This window comes from Lonchura striata, chromosome 1, assembly GCF_050655825.1.
Source record: "Lonchura striata isolate lonStrDom1 chromosome 1, ASM5065582v1, whole genome shotgun sequence".
Lineage (NCBI taxonomy): Eukaryota > Metazoa > Chordata > Aves > Passeriformes > Estrildidae > Lonchura > Lonchura striata.
In genome coordinates, this window is record NC_140703.1 from 5,440,116 (window position 1) to 5,457,732 (window position 17,617).

At 62.8% G+C, this 17,617-nt stretch overlaps 1 protein-coding gene across 2 annotated transcripts; it reads left to right on the forward strand.

The window, feature by feature from the left end:
* The first annotated feature begins 1,444 nt into the window (after window positions 1-1,444).
* Window positions 1,445-16,962, forward strand: INPPL1 (inositol polyphosphate phosphatase like 1). 2 transcript variants are annotated; one of them, XM_077790939.2, is made up of 28 exons: window positions 1,446-1,670; window positions 5,734-5,797; window positions 6,464-6,614; window positions 6,704-6,824; window positions 6,912-7,049; window positions 7,132-7,222; window positions 7,444-7,533; window positions 7,864-7,962; window positions 8,149-8,299; window positions 8,513-8,619; window positions 8,870-8,972; window positions 9,050-9,246; window positions 9,630-9,747; window positions 10,272-10,368; window positions 10,460-10,598; window positions 10,688-10,787; window positions 10,870-10,958; window positions 11,038-11,119; window positions 11,215-11,304; window positions 11,416-11,529; window positions 11,642-11,730; window positions 11,827-11,914; window positions 11,997-12,152; window positions 12,223-12,307; window positions 12,701-12,850; window positions 12,924-13,683; window positions 13,774-13,892; window positions 14,385-16,962. In XM_077790939.2, the coding sequence occupies exons 1-28, from the start codon at window positions 1,498-1,500 to the stop codon at window positions 14,473-14,475; spliced, it is 3,852 nt and encodes a 1,283-aa protein (XP_077647065.2). In that variant the 5' UTR covers window positions 1,446-1,497; the 3' UTR covers window positions 14,476-16,962. The 2 variants fall into 2 exon arrangements, with proteins under 2 accessions (XP_077647064.2, XP_077647065.2); XM_077790938.2 differs by having other exon boundaries at window positions 1,445-1,670; window positions 12,924-13,892.
* The last annotated feature ends 655 nt before the right edge of the window (window positions 16,963-17,617 follow it).

Here is a 17,617-nt window from a genome sequence, read left to right on the forward strand (position 1 = left end):
CGGGGCAGTGTCCCTCCGGAGGGCTCCGGTCGGCGCTGTTCCGCAGCGTCTCCGTGCTCGAGGGATGCCACGGCAAGGGTTCTCAGAGAGCTCCAGGCAGCCGCCGGCTAGCAGCGGCCCCTGTGCTCCAGGACAGCCAGGCAAAGTCCTCCGAGAGCTCCAGGTGCTCGCTACTTAATAACGGCTCCACGTGCTCGACGATTGCCTCGGCAAATTTTTTGAGCATCAGCTTTCACGCTGGCCAGCAGCGAAATGCCGCGCTCACGACACCTATTTGAGGGCTACAACTGGTCATTTAGTTACCGACCATAGAAAACTGTTGCACTGGTGGAAAAGTTGAAGGGTGTGGCACTTCCACGTTGGGCACTTCATCTTCCCCAATAAGCAGACATCACTTCTATTCATTTCTACCCAGCACTGCCTTCCCCAAAACCACTGTGCTGGGCAAAGCAGAAGGCACAGGCTGCCTGCCTCTGGGGCCCAGGAGGATGGGGTCGCTGAATGTGTCCTAGCACCTGATACGGCTCCAGGGCCCCGGGCGTCACTGCCACCCTGGGGTGCACAGGATGAGACTGGGAAAACTATGGGGGAAAAGGAGAGGACATCATGGGGACTCTGAGGTGGGAGCATGTCAAGGGAGTTCCGCTGGCCCGGAGCCCACCCCTGGTGTCCCTTTGCCCCCCACACGCTCCGTGTTCCCAGCTGTGGGGTGGCACCGTTCCGATCCCTGGACCGTGGAGAAGTCCCCGGTTTTGGTGGCGAAACCGGGTGGCGCCCCCCACTTCTTCAGCCCCCGACCCCAGCCCTGCCCCACCGCGGTCCCCCTTTTCCCAGTGCCCGGCTCCCCGGTACCTTCACACCGCCGATGCCTTCATACCACCGTGCCCCTGCTCTTCCCTTCGATGTGCCCCTGGGTGCTCCCCTAGTGTCCTTATCTCTCCAAGTGCTTTCCCCCTCCCAGGCTCCCCTAGTGTCCCTATCTCTCCAAGTGCTTTCCCCCTCCCAGGTGCTCCCCGCCCCGGTGCTCTCCATCCTCCCCGTGCTCCCCACTGCTGCTGCCCGCTACCCGGTGCTGCTCTCCCCCCCTCGGTGCCGCTGCCCCTCGATCAGAACCCCCGATTCCCCCTGAACATCCTACTCATGGCCCCTGATCTGCCCCGGTGCCTCTCAGGTGCGCCCCCCAGGACCCCACCAATGCTCCCCCGTTACCTCACCGGTGCTCCCCCAGGCTCCCCGCTGCTGCTCCCCCAGGATCCCCCGTGGGTCCCCCCCGGTACCCCTCTCGACCTCCCTCGATCGCCCTTCCCGGCGGCCACCCCCGGATCTCTCCGGGGGACACCGATGAGGTACCCAGGGGCCCCCGGTGCCCCCAAGCCCCGGAGACCCCGCCTGTCCCCGGGATGTCCCCGTCCCCCACCTTTCCCCGCCCCGGTGCCCGCCCCTCGGCCTCCCTCCCCCTCGGAGCGCGGCCCCGCGGCGCGGCCCCGGCGGCGGAGCATGGCGGGCGCGGGGGGCGCGGGAGGAGCGGCCCCGGTGCCGGTGCCCCCCTGGTACCACCGGGACCTGAGCCGGGCGGCGGCCGAGGAGCAGCTGGCGCGGGCCGGGCGGGACGGCAGCTTCCTGGTGCGGGACAGCGAAAGCGTGGCGGGGGCCTACGCGCTCTGCCTGCTGTGAGTGGGGTACGGGCGGGGGGATGCCGGGCCGAGACCCACGCGGTACCGGCGGAGCACGGCGGGAGATCCGGGAGCGGCCACCGGGGGTGACCGGAGGGGGGGCACCGGGGCGGGGAAAGGTGGGGGACGGGGGAGCTGCGGAGGCACGGGCAGGGTGTCGGGGGGAGGACCGGGGGCGACCCTGGGAGAACAGCGGGTTCTGCTCGAGGGGGGCACCGGCTAGATACCGCCGGAGCTTTGCGGGGGGGGGAATCCCGGGAGAAACGGGGCGGGGGTACCGGGGGAGATTCGGGCGTAGGAGTGGAGTGTTCAGGGCGGCACCAGAGGGGCCTCGGGGATGGTCCGAGGAGAGCAGGAGGTCTGGAGGGCAGCCGGGGGTGGGTTCTGGACGAGCAGAGGGGAGGGTTTGGGGGAGCGCCAGCGAGGTCCCAGGGAGAGCACTGGGGCGTCATGGTGGGGTCATTGCAGGGATTCAGGAGACCCAGGAGGTTCAGGAGACACAGGGCAGGTGTCCAGGGAAGCACTGGCAGAGAACTGGGAAGAACAGTGGGAGAGCCACCGAGGTCGGGACGGGGGGGTGCCAAGGAAGCACGGGCAGAGGAAGCAGTGGAGATCACTGGAAGGGATCCAGGGGAACACGCAGGGAGCATTGGGGGGTGGGCGAAACATCAAGAGGGCAACAGACAGAGAGGGAAAGCCACCTGAGGGATACAGTGAACATGGGGGTCACCAGTACTGTGGGGCTTGCTAGGAATTTGGGCACAAGAAGGCTGGGACAGCTCTGGTTGGTGGGTGCTGTGGGGGCACAGACATGGGGAGACCTGGGGGTTCAGAGGGACACTGGCACTTCTGGGACACAGGGCACTAGGAGAATGGCACCAGCTGTGGCCCGGGTTTCCCAGGAGCCCAGAAACCAACAGACTCCGGAGGGGCTGGCAATCTCTGGACATTGGGGGGATATTGGGCTGGCTCCAGGGGTGCTTTGTTACCCTACCCCACACTCTTGGGGTCCCTGAGCCTACCCATGGCACTGGGGGTCCCCAGTCTGGGAAGGGGGGACAGCTCTATGCCCTTGAGTTGTGCCATGGAACTCCATGGCTCCCAGCTTGTGCCAGGTCACAGGTGAGTGCTGACAGCCCTGGGGGTCCTGAAGTGCCTTTGCCCAGTGGTGCACCCCAGCACCCCCACCATACCTGGGGCCTCTGGCACCTCGTTGTGCTGGGATGCTCCTGGGGCGTGCCGCCGGCTCTGCTCAAGGCTGGCTACCTGTGCCAGCACCTGGACCTTGATGTGGTTGTGAGGTGGTGATGAGGGCACTTAAAGCTTTTCTGTGCCCTGAGAGCCTGTGGGAGAATTGGGAGTGTACTGTGAGCTGGCCTGCCCTGGCCTGGGGTACTGTGTGCTGGTGCCACACGCAGTTGCCAGGCATGCAGCCTCCATGGTGGCATAGATGTCCTTCCCCCTGGACCGTGGCAAATGCAGTTTCCCAGCCAAATGGGCACAGCGTGGCTCTGGGCACTGGCTCCCCACCACAGAGCTGGGCTAGCAAGCAGCACTAGCACAGCCCTGGGAGAGCATGTAATTCCAGCACCTAATGGTGCCATGTGGCTGGAGGGCATTGTGGCACCAGTGTGGGTGATAGGGGGCTACAGACAGCATTGTGGTACGGGTGCCTGGGTAAGGTGTGTCTGTCACTGATGCCTCTCACTGCTCAGTGAGGAGGCCGTGGGTACCACGAGGCTGGCCTGTGGCACTGGGACCATGCAGCATGGCAAAGCCCAACGTGGGGATGCCAGGTTGGCAAGCTGCACTCCAGCAAGAGCTATTGGGCGTCCCTGGTGCTGTGATCTCACCAGGCACCCCCATTGCCAATGAGTGGGTGGACAAGGCTATGGAGCCACTGGCCTCAGCTATTCCTGGGGCCCTAAAAATAGCTGCAGAATCAGGAGGAGGAAAGGGAACTGCAGCGGGATCCCGGCAGCGTCGGCTTCCTTTAACCCTCCCACTGGTGCACCATGGACTCACTGGGACGGATGTGGCACACCAGGACATCTCACTGTGCTCTTGCCGTGGCACACTTGGGTGTCTCACCATGGCACGCCAGGGTGCCACACTTGTGGCCTCGCTGTTGCATATTGGGGCATCACTGGAGCCCACAGGGTTAGCATATGGCAGTGTGTGTGCTGGGTGTGCTGACATCACTGGCTGGTGAGCAGTGCTAGTGGGGACAGTCCTGCTGTAGTGTCCCACAGGAGCGTGGGGGCTTGGAGCTTCCATCCTGGCTCAGCGCCAGTTCATGGGGGACACCAGTGCCAAGGTGGTGCCGGTGGGCGCACGGTATCCCCCTTGCCAGGGTGCCCACATCCTGCTCTTGGTGGAGCGGGGTGGTAGGTGCCACAGAGCAGTGGGGATACGGGGTGCCCGCTGAGCTAGCGGGGCCGTGGCAGGGTGCTGTGCGTCAGAGCCGACAGGGGAGTCCCGTTGCTCCTGCATAAAGGCTCTTTGTGCCCAAGCCCGGTGCTCTCTGGCCCCCCCTCCCCGTCACTGCTCACCAAAATACCAAAATAGCAGCGACAGCAGTGTGGGACTGGGCAGCCAGGGGGCCCTTCCACAGTAGCAACCCCTGTGCTGGGTGTCCCTCCAGCCCCCTGCCAGTTATCCACAGAGAACTCCTCGATGTCCCCCACAGCTGAGGTTCCTCCTAAGGATCCTGCTCCTTGCCCCTCCAATCCACATATTAGTGCTATGCTGGGGTTCCTCTCGTACCCACATCACACCTCCACTGGTGTTCCTGCTATGGAGACCCCAATTGTGTATTAGGACTTCCCACAGAGACCCCTTAAGCTGCCTTCATTTGGGGGTGTCTCTTTGTGCCCTCCCCCATCCTACCAGCTGGGATTCTCCCACAGACTCCTTTGAGTCTGGGAACCCCTGATCCCTTCACCTACTCTAGCGGGGTTTTCCACACATCCTCCCCATAGTGGATTCCCATTCAGCCCCCTGCTACAACTTGGGGAGTTCTCCATGGCCCCACATTCTCACAATGACCCCTGACTGGGTATTAGGGCACCTGGGAAGACCCCAATGATGCTGGGATAGGTCATACCTCCAGAGGAAACAGAGAAATGGGGTACCTGGCACTGCAGGGAGTGTGGTGGCACCAGGGGACCTGGTGGTGTGGGGTGGTGGCAAGGTAACCAGAAGTGTAGGGTGGCACCAGGGGACCTGACTGCAGGGGGTAAGATTTGGGGGCACAGCACCCTGTCCAGGGGCACAGCACCCTGTCCAGAGACACAGCACAGCATGGGGGGATGGATTCTGCCCTGTCCCAGTCCCCCAGCCCTGTGTTGAGCTGGGGCAGGGAACACAGCATCTCAGTGGCCCTGGTGGTGACAGCAGCCTCAATGCTTATGGTGACCTCTGTGGCCAGAGGCCAGCCAAGGAGGCACAGTCCCTGCTGACAGCCCTGGAGGGGGGAGGTCTGGCAGTGCTGAGGCTCCCTGTCTCTTGGAGTCCCTGAAATGGGGAGGGCTTCCAATCCTGCTCCTTGCACCCACTGTTGCTGTCACCCCATCTCTTAGCGCTGCCCGTCACCCCCTGCCCCGGGATCATGTCCTTGGTTCCTGTCAGCTTCCACAGGAAAATAAATTGTTTCCTGGTGTCCTGGCTGCCAGCTCCTGCTTGCTCCTGCCAGCTCCTGCCTGTGCTGTGGGCTGGGGACAGTGCCTCTGGCACAGACAGGCAGTGCAGCAGGGGCAGCAGCACTGCCAAGGACGTAGTGGTGTCAATTGTGGGGTCGGAGCAAGCAGGGGAGTCACTCTCGGACTCCCAGCACCCATTCTGCAAGCGTCTTCCCATGATTTTTCCATGGGTTTCCTGTCAGCTCACTGCATTTTATGGGGTATAGTGGTATTGGAGCTCCTCACTGTTGGTGCTGGTGAAGTAGGGCTCTGACTGGATGAATCTTGAGCATCCCTTTGGGGCTGGCAGGGGCTGTGCAGCCAGCTGGGGGGGACACTACCCAACCCCCAGCACCCTGATGCCCTCCCTGCTGCCACAGGTTCCAGAAACACGTGCACACCTACCGCATCCTGCCGGACGAGGAGGATTTCCTGGCCGTGCAGGTGGGCAGCGCGGGCACGGGGCACCCTCAGGCTCGTGGGCAGTGGGGGGGTCTCCAGCTCAGCAGTACTCAGTGCTGCCTTTGTGCTGCGAGTTTACCTGTCTCTCTGGCTGTGCTGGGCTCAGCCCTGGCCCGATGCCACGTGCATGCCCGGCTGTGCCGGATGGCTTGGCCGTGCCTGTCTTGGCCGGCTGTGGCACTGGGTATTTTTAGAGCAACAGAACCCTCTTTGTGCTGGCCAGGCAGGCAGGAAAAGCTGCCCTTGGGAGGGAGGAGGCCAAGGGATTGCTGCTGCCTGCACCCTGTCAGCCCACCTACCAGCCCTGCAGGCCCCCTGCAATAGGCCCTGGTCCCCACCGTGGGGTCAGCCCCCCATCCTGCGTGGAGGTCCCTGCATGGAGGGGTTCCTGCATGGGGGTCCCTTCATGGGAACATCCCTGCATGGTGGCAGCTCTGCGTGAGGGGATCCTTGCATGGTATTATCCCTGCATGGGGGGGGGTCCCTGCATGGTGGTATCCCTGCCTGGGGAGATTCCTATTTGTGGGCATCTTTGCATGGTGGCATCCCTGCATGGTGGGTTCCCTGCTTGGTGGTGTCTCCACCCGGGGGAGTCTGGGGATGTTGGCTGCAGGTGCTGATGGTCACGGTGTCCCCGTGTCCCCGCAGACGTCACAGGGGGTGCAGGTGCGGCGCTTCAAGACACTCAGCGAGCTGATCGCCCTGTACCTGCAGCCCAACCAGGGGCTGGTCTGCACCCTGCTCTTCCCTGTCGAGAGGGAGAAAGAAAAGGAGACCGTGGAGGACAGGGACTACTCGGGTATGGCAGGGTGACATGGGGGGGTGGGTTAATAGGGTCCTGAGACCCCTGGGGTGGTAGTAACTTGCCCCCTCATTGCCCCATTGCAGATGGAGAAGATGAGAAGCCGCCGTTGCCACCACGCTCCGGCTCCACCAGTTTCTCTGGCACCTCAGCGGGGCTCAGCCCCACTGGCCTGGGACCATCTGTGCCAGAGGGGCCAGTGGAGAGGTGAGGGTCTGTCTGTCTCCTGCCTGTGCCCTGTCTGTCCCCTGCTCCTCCCTGCTGCCTCTCACCCCCTGGGTGCTCTCTCTGTAGCACCAATGGGATCAGCAGCATCTCTCACGAGTACCTGAAGGGCAGCTACAGCCTGGATCTGGAGGCAGTGAAGGGAGGGGCCAACAGCCTCCCCCACCTCAACAAGACTCTTGTCACCTCCTGCAAACGGCTGCACAGGTGAATGCCGGGCACTGGGACAGGTGAAAAGATGGAAGGATGTCTGTGCCACCCAGTGAGCCGGCTCCTCTTGCCTCTCCAGCGAGGTGGACAAGGTGCTGGCAGGGCTGGAGATCCTCTCCAAGGTGTTTGACCAGCAGAGCTCCCCCATGGTCTCCAAGATTCTGCAACAGGTAAAGGGAATATGGGGACATAGCAGTGGCAATCCCCCACCATGGACTGCACCCACAGACCCCACCATGGTACCATCCATAGGTGGTGGGGAAAACTGGAGAAACACCATCCTACCCCATCCCAGATTGCCAGTGGGCTCTGCCACTTGGGGTGGGGGGAGGCTCTGGTGTGGGTCTGGGGTTCACATCCCAGTGCTGGGGTATCCTGCTGGGGGTTCCAGACAGCAGGGCAGAGTGGAGAGCAGGAGCTGGAGAACCTGGTGCTGAAACTCTCCGTGCTGAAAGATTTCCTGTCCTCCATCGAGAAGAAGGTAAGGCTGGAGATGCAGGGATGGATGGTCTGATGGGGGTGTTCTGAGGGGTCTGAATGAACTGGAGAGACTGTGGGGCTGAGGGCGCTGGCAGGACTGGCAGAGATTGTTGGGCTGGTGGAGCTGGGGGACTGGGGATGAGCTTGTGGGATTGAGGCACCAGTGGGACTCGGGAGGGCCAGTGGAGCTGACACTGGTAGGGCTGAGGGGGCTGGTGGGGCCTTGTGGACTGTGAGGTCTGGTGGGGCTTGGAAGATTGGTGGGACTGGAGGGGTTGATGGAGCTGGGGGACTGGTGGGCTCTCATCTGACTCTGCTGGGGCTCTGGCAGGCATTGAAGGCCCTGCAGGAGATGAGCTCAGCCACCCCTGCCACCCCCCTTCAACCCCTCTCCCGCAAGGCCAAGAGCATCCCAGTGCAGACCTTCGAGGTGAGCCCTGCCCTACCCCCTGTCCTACTGAGTTTTGGAGTTTTGTGGGGATTTCAGCATCAGCTGGGAACCTCCGGTGTGACACGGAGGGCACAGACCCCCAGGTGTTTCTGGGGGAGGCCAGATGCCAGACAGGCTGCTGGGGGAGTCCCCTGTGTCCTCCCTCATCCCAGTGTCCCCCGGCAGGTGAAGCTGGATATCACCCTGGGGGACCTGACCAAGATTGGGAAGTCACAGAAGTACACGCTGAGCGTGGATGTGGAGGGGGGCAAACTAGTGGTACTGAAGAAGCAGAAGGACTCCCAGGAGGACTGGAACACCTTCACCCATGACAAGAGTGAGTGGGGAGGTGTCTGGGGGGCCCCAGCATCCGTGGGACTCCCTTTGCACTGGGGAGCATCCCTGTGAGGCTCAGTGGTGAGCTGGAAGCTGGGGGATTTCCTCATGCTGGGGGTGTCCCCATCTTGGGGGTCCCCCAAAGCATGGCCTGGGGGGTTCCAGCACTTGGCTAGCACCCAGCACCCTCTCAGTTCTTGCCACTCCTCCTCAGTCCGGCAGCTGATCAAGTCACAGCGGGTGCAGAACAAGCTGGGCATCGTCTTCGAGAAGGAAAAGGATAAAACGCAACGGAAAGACTTTGTTTTTGTCAGTGCTCGGGTGGGTAATGCTCAGCTGGAGACGGGCAGGGGACAAGGGGTCCCTCGTAGGGATGGGGTGGGCAGGATTTGACCCCTGGGCCCTGGCAGGGCTCAGGGACAGGCGCTGGGTACCGGTGCCTGATGGCTGTGTGATGTCCCTGGGGCGGTCCCCCATGCCCAGAAGGTGCCAGTTTTGGCTCAGCCAAAGCAGGGGGCGGGATAGGGTTGTAGGGAGCCCCTCTACCCCCCCTCACTTCCCCCTTCTGCAGAAACGTGAGGCCTTCTGTCAGCTCTTGCAGCTGATGAAGAACAAGCATTCCCACCAGGATGAGCCTGACATGATCTCTGTCTTCATTGGCACCTGGAACATGGGTGAGCAGGGCGGGGGGCAGCCCTCGGTGGGATGTCAAAGCCCCGGGGTCCCCCTGACTGTGCTGTCCCTCCTGCAGGCGGCGTTCCCCCCCCAAAAAACATCACTTCGTGGATCACCTCCAAGGGGCTGGGCAAGACCCTGGATGAGGTGACGATGGCCATACCACACGACATCTACGTCTTCGGCACCCAGGAGAATTCTCTGGGAGACAAGGAGTGGGTGGATTTTCTGCGCACGGTGCTCAAAGACTTCACAGAGGTGGAGTACCGCCCGGTAAGAGCCAGGGGCTCCAGGGCACCTTGGGGGCTGTGGGGTGCAGGCACTGGTGGGTGGTGGAGGTGTGTGATGCTCAGTGTGCCAGGGGTGGCTGTGCTCTGGCTCTGTGACCCCAGCTGTTCTGGGGCGCTCTCATGGTGCTGGGTGGCTGTGGGTGCTCCGAGTCTGCCGACACAAAGCATTTTGGGGTGGTCTCCCTGTGCTGGATAGCTGTGGACACTGATTGATGGTGGTGGGATTCCACGGGGAACAGCCCTTGGTGGGAGAGGCTGGGCTGACGCAGTAATGAGCATCCCCTGTGGACACACCAGAGGGGCCCCCATGGCCCCAGGGGGCCCCAGCACATGCTGGCAGGGGGCTGAGGGTGCTGGCACCCACAGGTGGCCATGCAGTCCCTGTGGAACATCAAGGTGGTGGTGCTGGTGAAGCCAGAGCACGAGAACCGCATCAGCCACGTCAGCACCTCCAGCGTCAAGACAGGGATCGCCAACACCCTGGGTAGGGCCACAGCAGGGTATAGAGGGACGTGGGGCGTGTGCTGCACTGGGGGGAGTCCTGGGCTGTCTGCACCATTGGGGGGGTTCTTTTGTTGCATGTGTTGCATGAGGAGGAGTCTCAGCACGCGTACCTTGCATGGGGAGGAGTCCTGGTGTGTGGGCATTGCACGGGGAGGGGTCCCAGCGTGCAGGTTGCACAAGGAGGTGTCCCAATACGTGTTGCACGTGGAGGGGTCCCAGAGCACGGGTGTTTCACGGGGTGGGCTTCGTGTGCAGCGCACAGGGAAGGGTCTGGGAATGTGAGTTGCACGATCAGGCCCTGGATAAGGGTGCTTTGCACGAGGGGGATCTGGGGGGTGTTTTTCATGAGGAGGCCTCTCAGCGTGTGCCAGGCTGCACATGCTGTGCTGGCTGGCCAGGTGGGGACTGTGCCCTGTCATCGTGACGTGGGGCTGGCCGGGTGTCTGTCCCCGAGGTAGAATCAGGGGTTGCCTGATCCCATCCCATGTCCCCATTTCCTCACAGGGAACAAGGGCGCTGTGGGTGTCTCCTTCATGTTCAATGGCACCTCCTTTGGCTTTGTCAATTGCCACCTCACCTCTGGCAATGAGAAGACGGCACGGTGAGCACCCCCACCCTGGGCTGGGCCAGGACAGGGCTGTCACTGCTGTCCTCATATCTGTAACTCCCTGTCCCTGTGTCCCCTACTTCAGGAGGAACCAGAACTACCTGGACATCCTGCGCCTGCTCTCACTGGGGGACAAGCAGCTGAGCTCCTTTGACATCTCTCTTCGCTTCACCCACCTCTTCTGGTTCGGGGACCTCAATTACCGCCTAGACATGGACATCCAGGTCAGGGGAAGGGGTGGGTGGGGTGGGAAGGCAGGTGGGAGTGTCGGGGTCCCCCTCCCAGCCCAGTGCCAACACCTTTGTCCCCGCAGGAGATCCTCAACTACATCAGCCGCAAGGAGCTGGAGCCGCTGCTGAAGGTGGATCAGCTCAATCTGGAGAAGGAGAAGCACAAGGTGTTCCTGCGCTTTGGTGAGGACTGGGGGGCTCCGAGAGGGTCTGGTGCTGCAGGCCCTCCTCTGGGGATTGTCCTGACCCACTGCTGTCCCTGCAGGTGAGGAGGAGATCACCTTCCCCCCAACCTACCGCTATGAGCGGGGCTCCCGGGACACCTACGTCTGGCACAAGCAGAAGCCCACAGGGGTAGGTGCTGGGGTTAGAGGGAGTCAGGGGAGGGGAGGACACCACAATCTAAACCCCCACTGCTCCCCACCCCTGCCAGGTGCGTACCAACGTGCCGTCCTGGTGTGACCGCATCCTCTGGAAGTCCTACCCCGAGACTCACGTCAACTGCAACGCTTATGGTGAGCAGTGTACCCACCCCCAGCACTCTCATCATGTTCTGGGGACAATCCCCCCCCCTCTGTCCTGACTTCTTCCCCATTCCCTCTGGCTGCAGGGTGCACAGATGACATCGTCACCAGTGACCACTCACCCGTCTTCGGCTCCTTTGAAGTGGGAGTGACATCCCAGTTCGTTTCCAAAAAAGGTGCCTATGCCCAAGGGGATACCTCGCTGTCCCCTGCCCCTCCATGGTCCAACCTCTCCATCTAAATGGAGAGGTTCCAGGGGGATTCCAATGCCTCGCCTTTCCGTGGAGGGCTCTCTAAGTCCTCAGAGCAGGCGTACATCGAGTTTGAGAGCATAGAAGCCATCGTGAAGACTTCCAGTCGCACCAAGTTTTTCATCGAGTTCTATTCTACCTGCCTGGAAGGTGAGGACTGGAATGGCAGTGGGGAGTCCCAGAGGGCTTGAGGGGGGTTCCAGGAAGCTCATGGTGTCCTGGAAGGCTCAAGGATTGATGCCATGTCCTGCTACCACCACAGAGTTCAAGAAGAGCTTTGAGAACGACAGCCAGAGCAGTGACAACATCAACTTCCTCAAGGTGCAGTGGTCATCCCGGCAGCTGCCCACGGTGAGGAGGGGCTAGGGGCTGACAGGGTGGGTGCTGGGAGAAGCTGAAGACAGGGAGACCCCCACTCAGTGCCACACCCCATTCCCTTGGCCACAGCTGAAGCCCATCCTCTCTGAGATTGAGTACCTGCAGGACCAGCACCTTTTGCTCACTGTCAAATCCCTCGATGGTTACGAATCCTACGGTGAGTGTCCACTCCCACGCCCTGCCAGCACCAGGGGGTCCGTGGGGTGTAGACCCCCAACCTCCCCCACTGTCACCCCCAGGGGAGTGTGTCATTGCCCTGAAGTCGATGATTGGCAGCACAGCGCAGCAGTTCCTCACCTACCTGTCCCACCGTGGTGAGGAGACCGGCAACATCCGTGGCTCCATGAAGGTCCGGGTGCCCACGGAGCGCCTGGGCACCCGCGAGAGGCTCTATGGTGAGGAGCCCCCACCCCAGGGGGGATGGTGGAGAGAGGGCTCCATCACTGAGCCCCTGTTCCCTGGCAGAGTGGATCAGCGTCGATAAGGATGAGACGACAGCCAGCAAAGGGAAGGTGCTGCTAGGTGCCAGGGCCACCCAGGACAATGCCAAGTATGGGGGACAGGGCTTGGCAGGGTGGGGGGCACTGGCTCCTGGGGGTCGGGAGGCCTGAGGGATTTAGCTGGGCACAGGTATTGCTCAGAGTGTCCCCCTAGGCTGGTGTGTGGGATGTGACTTGGGACAGTACTGATGCCAGTTTTGTGGCACACGGGGCAGGGGCGGGGCTCTGAGCCTCCGAATGTGGCTCTGGCTGTGTTTTGGTGGCTGAACCCTGTCCTAGAGGGCAGAGCTCCACCCCGGGGATCTGAGCCTTGATCTGGGCTGCTGAGACCCATCCCACAGGGTCTGAACCTTGTCTTGGGTGATCTGAGCCCTGGCCTGGGGGTCTGAACTTCATTGCAGACACTCAAACCCCATGGGGCACCCAACACCTCCTGTTGCCAGGTCTGTGGGGCGGAAGCCCACGGGTGCTGAGCCCCCCACCACCATCCTGGCCAAGCTCCCAGAAGAGCCCGAGAAGAGCAGCACCGCAGCAGCGCCGCGTCCCCCTGCCACACACCGCAGCACCCCCAGGGACGAGGCCACCTCGGGCCGGTGAGGGAGAATGGGCAGGGCCAGGGAGGGGGGGATTGGTCTGGGGGTGCCACGCTCAACCCTGTCCCCGTAGGTCCAAGGCGGAGGCAATGCCAGAGCTGTCGGGGGCTCCCCTGAAGAACAGCTTCAACAACCCAGCATACTACGTGCTGGAGGGGGTCCCCCACCAGCTGCTGGTGCAAGGGGACCCCGGCAAGCCCCCCAAGGCCAAGGTGCAGCTGGCAGTGCCGGAGCGCTGCCAGTGCCCCTCGGCGTGCTGTGGTGGCGAGAGCGATGAGGAAGAGGACATGGGCACCCTCAACCTGCCACCGCCGGATTTTCCCCCGCCACCGCTGCCGCGGGAGCTGGAGCTCCCCCCAAACGCCTTCTTTGGCACCCCCAAGGAGCTGCTGGTACCCGGCGGGTGTGAGGACCCCAAATCCCACCCTGCTGCCTTCGGAGAGGCTCCCGTGCCCAAGCTGCACCCCCGGCCACCCCCAGCCGCCAGGGCTGGATTTGGGATGGAGGGGGCTGGAGGGACGCCTGCTACTGGGGGGCTGCCTGCAGTTGGGGGGCTGCCCACTCCTGGGGGGCTGCCTGCAGTCGGGGGGCTGCCCACTCCTGGGGGGCTGCCGGGAGGGCTGCTGGATGACCGCTCCTGCTCGGTGCTGCAGATGGCCAAGACACTGAGTGAGGTGGACTACGGGGGTGGGAAGGGGAGGGTGGCCCCCCCACCACCACTGCTGGCCAAGGGGTCACTGGCCCCTCGCTCCCTGCACCCTGACTATGGCCGCCCCCTTGCCTTCCCTCCCCACTCCATCCAGGAGAGCATCCAGGAGGACCTGGCTGAGGAGGTGGGTGATACAGGATGGGTGGGGGTCCTCAGCACCTCAGTTGGGGCTCCCTTTGGGGTGCCCCATGGTGCTGAGGCTGTCGGGGCGCAGGCGCAGGGCCGTGGTGCGGGCGCCGTGCCCGGTGTGGGCGAGTGGCTGCGGGCGCTGGGGCTGGAGCGGTACGAGGAGGGGCTGGTGCGCAATGGCTGGGATGACCTGGAGTTCCTCAGGTGAGCAGCCCCCCAGAACGGTGGGGAGGGACCCCCACCCACTCCCACCACCAGCCTGGCCAGCCCCATGGGTCCATGTCTTCCCCAGGGGGTCCCAGTGATGACTGGGTTCTGGGGAGGTCTGTTGGGGTGCTGCCCTTGGTAGTCCCCACTGTTCCCAGGGGTTCCCCACTGCTACTGCGGGTCTCCACTTCCCCTGGGAGCCCCCCCTACCCCTTCAGGGCCCCATTTCCCCCCAGAGGTTCTGTGCTGCCCTGGGGTGGGCATTGCTTCAGGGGTCCCTGCAGCCCCTGGGTGTCCCCACTGCCCTTTGCCTCTCGGGATCCCCCCTGCCCCCTGAGGGTCACAAAACCCCACAGCAGGGACAGGATGAAGCCTGGGTGTGCACCCAGCAACCTGAGTGGGGGCCCTAGCACCCCCAGGTGGGGACCCCAGCCGAGTCTGGGGTGCCCCTCAGGGTCAGAGAGCCCCATATTTGTGCCTCCTTCCCAGTGACATCACAGAGGAAGACCTGGAGGAAGCTGGAGTGCTGGAGCCTGGCCACAAGCGCGTCCTTCTGGAGAGCCTCCAGCTCCGCAAGTAGCTGCACATCCAGCACCCCGTGCCTCCCGTGGCCCAGCATCCCAGATCCTGCAGCTGCACATCCTGCATCCTGCGGCCCAGCATGCCAAATCCTGCAGCCCTGCGTCTCAGACCTTGCAGCTGTGTGTCCTGCAGCCCAGCATCCTGCATCCCGCAGATGCACGTCCCGGATCCCACGGCTGTGCATTCTGCATCCTGCTGCCACACATCTGGACCGTGTGGCCCTGCATCCTGCAGCTGAGCACCCCAGATCCTGTGGCCATGCACCCCAGACCTCCCAGCTCCTTTGGCTGTGTGTCCACAGCCCAGCATCCCGTGGCCACATATCCTGGGTCCCGTGGATGCACGTCCCAGATCCTGCAGCCGTGCATCCTGCAGCTGAGGATCCTCATCCCAAAGTCCCACATCCTGCATCCGTTCATCCCACATCACCAGCAGCAAGTGGGAACCCCACGACCTCCACAGCCCGCCCCCCACCCCTGGATGCAGGGTAATGGGGTGGGAAGGGGCAGTGGGGAGACAGGGGGTGCTGGGTCCTGGTCAGATAATTTCACATGAGGATCCCTACGGGGGGCCCTCACATTTAAGTTATTTTTTTATTTATTGGGAGAAGGGATGGGGGAAGAGGTGGTTGGGGGGTAACCATTGGGATCCTGGCTCCCCCCATGACCCCCTCACAGCTAGGAGGAGGCTCTGAGCAAAGTCATGTCTCGACCCAAGTGCCTTCATGATGCCTGGGATGGGACGGGATGGGACGGGACGGGATAGCTCAGCCAGCCCCCATAGACAACACTAGGCACAGCTCAGGGTCCCCATCCCCAGCTCTAATGATTCTGTCCCCATCCTGATGGTCCCACCCCCACTGTGAGGGTTCCTGTCCCCACCCCAGGGCACTGTTCCCCTGAGGGTCCCTGTCATCAAGATGGATGTCCCACTCCCACCCTGGAAGATCCCCATCCCCACCCAGGTTGTGCCTGTCGCCATCACTGGGTGTCCCATCCCCTTGCTGTAGGTCCCTGTCTCAGCTCCAGGGAATCCTGTCCCCACCCTGGACTTCATATCTGCACAGCAGGGCTTCTACCCCCACTCTGATGATCCCCATCCCTGCCCTGGGTGTGCTGTCACCACCCCTGGGAGTTCCTGTTCCCATCTCCAGAGGTTCCATCTCCCCCCCAGGAATCCCTGTCACCATCCCTGGGGCTTCCATCCCCACCATGATGGTCCCTGTTCCCATCCTGGGGGTGCTGCCTTCATTCCTAGGGGTCCCACCCCCACCCTGAGGGTCCATCCCCGGGGTCCTGTCATCCCTATACTGGGGATTCCGTCCCTACCCCCGGGGTCCCGTTCCCCACCATGGGTGTCCCATTCCCACATGGCAGGGTCCCTGTCCCCACTCTGGGAGTGCCTGTCCCCACGCTGGGAGCCCCATCCCCAGCCTGGGAATCCTGTCACAGCAGAGCCAGATGAGTGCCTTCCCCCAGAGCCCACCCCACACCACCAGTGCCTCCGGGGCGTGTCCCCCACTCCCTCCCAGTTTGCCCATTAGGTACTTGCTGTGTCTGCCTGCCCCGCGGGGGTTTGGGCTGCCCTTGGGGACAGCGGGGCTGGCAGCCGGGTCTCCTTGTGGGTGCTCAGCCCCAGCCTTGCCAAGTGTCCTTCCAGGAGGGTCCCCAGGGTGGGGGTCCCCAGGACAAGGGCCCCCCCACTGTGCCTTCCCCACTGGGATGCTCCCTCCATGCTGTCCTCAGGGGGGATGGGGGTGATGCTACCCCCCCCCCCCCAAAACCTCACTCCGGCTGAGATGAAGGATGGGCCAGGTGCCCCTGGCATCCCCCAGCATCCCCCCTCTGTTACTGGGGTGTTTGGTGTGAACTTCCCCTCACTAAACCCCCAGCTCCTGTATTTGGAGGTGTTTGGTAAACCTGGAGTGATTTTTATCATGTTCATGCAATGGCTGTGGAATAGTCTGAGGGGGGCAAGATGGGGAACCCAGGGGAAGAACTGGGGTCCCAGCATAATCTGTGACCCCTCCAAGCTGGCTGTACTGGTCCCAGCAAGGCGGGGACCAGGTCCCTTGTCCCCTTCTTGCCCACCTTGGGTACCTCAGACCACTCCCCCAATAGCCTGTCATGCTCCTTGCCACCATCCCAATGCCCTCAAGGCCTTCTTCATCATCACCCCCCAGAGGGCCCCTAGAGGCCAGGGGGGCTGTGTGGGGCACCCCTCTCCTCACCCCACTTGAGGGGGCTTCCCATGGGGTGTCCCTTCAGCTTCCTATAGCTGCTTGGGGTCTTTGAGTGGGGGGCACCCAAAATAATCCCTAAGGTGCTGGGGGTCTGTGGCATCATCTGGGGGGTTCTGGTGGGTCTCAAAGGGTCCGGGGGTGGGGACTATGCAGCCCCCCCACCCGTGCAACCCATGGTGGGTGTGGGGTGCAACAAGGGCTGAGGGCCAGCAGCCAGTGTCAATAAATTAAGTTTAATTTGGATTAGTGGCATTTGCAAACATGGGTAATAAATTACAGAATGGTTAAAAAAAAAAAACAGAAACAAAACCAAAAGAAAAGTGGGGAACCCACCTCGGGGGAGCTGGGAGGGTTACAGGGGAAACAGGGATCTATGGATGGGCTGCCAGCATCCTCACTGTGCCACGAAACCCACCAGCACGGCAGCGCTGGTGTGGTGGGCAGCTGGGCACGAGGGGCACCACCAGCACTGCACCCGTGGCATCCTCAGTGGGAGCACCCAACCTGCTGCTGGCCAGGGGTCCTGGCTGCTCCGAGACATCCCACCGGCTGTGCCAGGGGGTCCATCCCACGTCACCCCCCTCCAGGGGCCACCTCGCTGCCCTGTTCCCATCGGCGGCTCCTGCAGCAGCGCCGGCGAGCCCGAACCTCCCAGCCCTGCATGAATTCCCCAATTTTTGGGGTGTGTGTGGGGGGTGTGTGTGTCTCCTTCCTGCAGGGGTGCTGCTGGGGGGGATCCATGGTAGCAGGTCGGATCTGGGGGAAATCCACCCCTCCCCACACCAAGGGGCGTCTCCATCCCGGACTCCCCGGCACTGCCCGCCCAGTGGACCCCAGAGGCTCCCCCATAAAGTGCTTCCTCGCCCCCAGCCCAGCGGCACAGACCATGGAGGGGGGC